Genomic DNA, 4532 nt, shown 5'->3' with positions numbered 1-4532 from the left:
TTTTTTTTTTTGGTTCATATCTAGGTTTTGATTATCACCGTTTCAAAAGATAATTTGTATAAGTCGTGGTTTTTGGATTGATGGTAATTGTGTTTATGTGCTCCCTTTGTTTCATTTCATTTTCAATATCAAATTTAAATGACAAGTTGTTTGGTAAAAAATGTACAACTAAAGATGAAACTTTATCTTGCAAGAGAGGATTTTGTATTATAATTTATAATAGTCTTAAGTTATACAGGGTTCATGTCATCGTTTTTAGTTAAATTAATGTGTGTTTTTAACCTCATGTGAAATACTTGAGCTTTGATTGACTCTGATAATTGCTTCATTATATGTTAAAAGTTGTCAAGAATTGAGTGTTTTGCCGTTTATATTTCCAAGAAGTACTAGGATATCTTATTGTTTGAGCTTCAGTGCACGTTACTTTCATTGATGGGAGAAATTAGATAAAAGAAATTGGTCATGTTTTCAGCATCATTAATTTTGAAAGTTAAAACGGTTTTCAGCATCATAAAGTACTCATTGTGATAAAAAAGAAAGCGATTTGTATTTCTTAGTCAGAATTTTTTTTATTATTATATTGCCGTCGTTGGATGCTTTAATGGTTGAGTATATTGGTTGGTTGTTGGATCTAAGAAGACGATAGAATTCAATGTGTTTTTGGCATTGTAGCATTGGAGCAAAACATGAAAGTTGCATGCTAAATTTAGCGTTTTGAACAGCATGGTATTCCAAATAAATCCATAGTTTGAACTTTGGCCTTTTGCATTGTAGATGGTGTGAGAAGGTTTTCCGTGTATATATGTCAAGGTAAGTAATACTGCAATAACATTAGATTATAGGATTTCATTCGAAATGATCTGAAGTCTCAACAACAATATTTACTGGATATAACACTGACAATTCATGGTTCTCGTTGGGGTCTTGTATTGTATTGTCTGTTTCCAGAATTATATCTCATGCTTATTGGTAGAGGTTTTCTTTGGTGGCTAAAAGATATTAATAGATGCAAAATAAATCAGTCAAATGTTGCTGAATTACTGATTTTTTATGTTGTACTAGTAGAACTATACGGGAACCAGTCTCAATTGAGCGGTCATTTTTCATAGTTACAGGTCATGCTTTCGCACTTTCACATTTGCAACTGTAGAGGGCGGTTTATGACCTTCCAATTTTCGGTGCTATATTACTCTTGTTGTGGCCATTTAAGAACAGAAAATGAAACACACACAGATACACATATATGTATTGTTACACTTTGTCTACATTTCTCAGTGTGCCTGTGATGTGTTCTGAAATTCTGATAACTATCTTGTGCTTCCTGACTATCCAGTGTGAGAATGGACATATAGCCTGCTCTTCCTGCTGCACTAAACTAGGAAATAAATGTCCCTCCTGCTCATGGCCCATTGGCTATAACCGTTGCCGGGCAATCGAGAAGGTTCTGGAATCAGTCAAAATTGCATGCCAAAACAAGCAGTATGGTTGTAAAGAAATGGTTAGTTACAGTGAGATAAAGGACCATGAAACGACATGCACACACGCACCTTGTTCATGCCCTCTTACTAGCTGCAATTTCATCTCCTCCGCCAAGCAGTTATACCAACACTTTCGCAGTCAACACGCCGATTCTGCTGTGCTTTTTCAGTATAACTGTGATTTTACTGTCACACTGAATGAGGGTGACAAGTTTCTTGTTCTTCAAGAACGTGATGGTGGTGGCTTATTTATCCTTAACAATGAAACTGAAACCCTAGGAAATTTAGTCTCCGTTAGTTGTATAGGGCCCTACTCATTTGGAAAAAGCTATTATAATCTGCTAGCAAAATGTGATGGAAACACTCTCAGACTAGAGTCTTTTGCGACGTGCACTCAGGGCCAGGCTGATTACTCTCTATCATCAGTATACCTCCTTATTCCACCTGGTTTTTTTGGTTCTTCTGGCCAGCTCAAGTTGGATCTCTTCATAGAACGTCACGATCAATCTCCTGGATGCTCTGAAAGAAGTGTTGAGGCTGCTTAACACGAGGTAACCATTGCAATTAGAGTTGTACATGATTTTAAATTTTAGATTGACTGTATTTATATCATCTTAACGTGTTCAAGGAAAATATATATATATATATATATATATATTTTTTTTTTTTTCCTTATCAGCCCTTTGGACATTGCGTTATTTTTTCTTTATATATGAGCATTAGCAGGATCTGTCATTTGCTTTCTTATTATCCGTCGGAGTTGATAATTGACACTAATCCTCCTAATTTTTGTTGGCTTGATACTGAATCTCAAATTATTTTATTAGGCATTGCTTACCCTATATACATTTTTTTTATTGACATTTAACACCGATTCAGTAGGTCCATATTTCTTTAAATTGAGTTACATGACTTGTATGTGCTCGCAATTTAGGGGTCATTTTGGTAAGAGAAAAATCGAAGTTGATGGAAAAATCAAAATCGAAGTCGAGAAAAATCACAATTTAGGGGTCATTTTAGTCTCTGTTAGTTGTATAGGGCCCTGCTCATTCAAAGGGTGCTTCTATGATCTGCTGGCAAAATATAATGGAAACACTCACAGACTAGAGTCTTTCACGAAGCGCACGCAGGGACAGGTACAGGTTGATAGCCCTCTATCATATTACTGCGCCTCCTAATTCCTCTGACGGGTGTTCATCCAATTCAATCCTGTCTATTTTGGTCATGTAACAACCAATCCAATTAAGGGTCGGTTATTAAAATTTACATCTGATCTAATTGAATTACTAGTGTATCATCCAATACAATCCAATCTTACTAAGGTCGGTTTGGATTGGATTAGACCAATCAATTGTCTACTTGAGCTTTTTGTACATTTTTTCTTTTTAGTTTTTTAGTTTAATGTTCTAACCTATTTGTTATATCTTTTTGACAAAATTTAAATACTACAGTTGAAAAAATGAAGTAAGGATTAACATCCATAAATCTAAAAAAGCATATAAACTCTAAATTATTTCAAAGTTGATTAAACATTAAAAATAAAGTTACAAACTGATAAACATAAAAAGTTCAGTAAAAGAGAGCAATGAAAAACATTGAAAGAAAGTGAATAGGGAAAAAAATAGTATTTAAATTTTGGACCAATAAGATAAATATAAAGTTTTTACAATATACAGAGGTTGGATCGAGCGTTTTAAAAGTAAAATTAACATTCAATCCAACCAAAATCGGTTTTTAAGAATTTACATTCAATTTAATCTAATTGAGGTCGATTATTCGTTAAAAATGGATTGGATTAAGTGGGATCGGTTGGCTTGATCAGTTGATTGGATTAGACTTGGAAATGCCTCTTGAATTTTTTTTGTTCTTGTGGACAGCTCAAGTTGGATCTCCCGCATGCTCTGAAAGAAGTATTGCGGCTGCTTAACACGAGTCAACCATTTGTAGTTAGAGTTGTACATGATTTTTAGATTTTAGAAGATGAACTGTATTTGAATATCATGTTATTGTGTTCAAAGAGGATATTGTCAGCCTTTTGCACGTAGTGTTAATTCATCTTTGACAAATATCAGGGCATTATCAGTGTTAATTGCCTGATTTTATTATTTGTCAAACTTGACTAATTGACTCTAATCCCCCTAATTTTTGTTGGCCTGATACTGAATCTCAAATTATTTTTAGGTGCTGATTTAGTAGGGTTATATTTCTTAAAAATAAATACAAAAAGGCAAGCAAACAAAAATAACTCAAAATAGAAGGAAGACGGCAATGAAGCAGCCTTCGAGGAATACTCTTTTAATCTTTTTGAAACTTTAGAGCCCAAATTTATAGGACTTTCTTTTTTTCCTCAAAATCTTTGTTTATATTTTTTCTTCAAAATTTCACATTCCTCCAATTTTTTCTAAGAATTGAAGGCTACAATCTCTATCTCTGTCTGAATAATTGTGTAATTGTTGATCCTCAATGCATTATTTGCATCAAATAAAAAATTCATAAGGAACTTTGTCAATTTATAAAAAGTTCCAAGAAGAAAAAGGCGCCAAATATATCATGACAAGAAAATATTAAAAGAAAATAAATGCACAAATAACATAAACTTTTGTTCTTTATTCAAAAACGAAAAAAAAGCTAGCATCACTCTTTCTATAGCTCTTTACATTTATTACTTGACATGTGGACTCTATTATCTCACTTTCTATTTAAATAATAATATATTATTTTAGTGGAGTGCATGTGTCAAATAGTGAATGCAGAGAATGACAAAAAGAGTTATGCTATAGCATATTTTTAAAAAACGTAATTCCAAATAAACGCACGTAGAAATTATCAAGGCTTGTGAAGAGATCGGCCAGCAAGCAAAGCAGCTTCAGTGAAAGGGGAAATATCGTCAATGACTTTGTAGATGTTACACTTGTTGCCCTCGAATGTGTGGCCTCCTGAGTACTTCTTGACCTTTTCCATGCACTTTAGGAGCTTCTGGCTGCACTCTTGGCTTAGATACTCATATGCACCATCACCGAGCAATTGTTGTATAATTGCCCCTATATATTCACC

The 4532-nt window shown here is 33.6% G+C and overlaps 1 protein-coding gene across 1 annotated transcript; it reads left to right on the top strand.

Moving 5' to 3' along the window:
- Positions 1–1285: 1285 nt before the first annotated feature.
- Positions 1286–3611, top strand: LOC21384114 (E3 ubiquitin-protein ligase SINA-like 10). Its single transcript, XM_010114935.2, has 2 exons — positions 1286–2029; positions 3356–3611. The coding sequence occupies exon 1, from the start codon at positions 1286–1288 to the stop codon at positions 2021–2023; it is 738 nt and encodes a 245-aa protein (XP_010113237.1). The 3' UTR covers positions 2024–2029; positions 3356–3611.
- Positions 3612–4532: the final 921 nt, after the last annotated feature.

Source organism: Morus notabilis, unplaced genomic scaffold, assembly GCF_000414095.1.
Source record: "Morus notabilis unplaced genomic scaffold, ASM41409v2 C11489945, whole genome shotgun sequence".
In the NCBI taxonomy this organism is placed as follows: domain Eukaryota; kingdom Viridiplantae; phylum Streptophyta; class Magnoliopsida; order Rosales; family Moraceae; genus Morus; species Morus notabilis.
The sequence above is the reverse complement of the archived record's forward strand: the minus strand, read 5'-3'. Positions and strand labels throughout refer to the sequence as shown.

Coding starts and splice junctions, on each gene's coding strand:
- LOC21384114 (XM_010114935.2), top strand. CDS start 1,286: ATGTGTTCTGAAATTCTGATAACTATCTTGTGCTTCCTGACTATCCAG.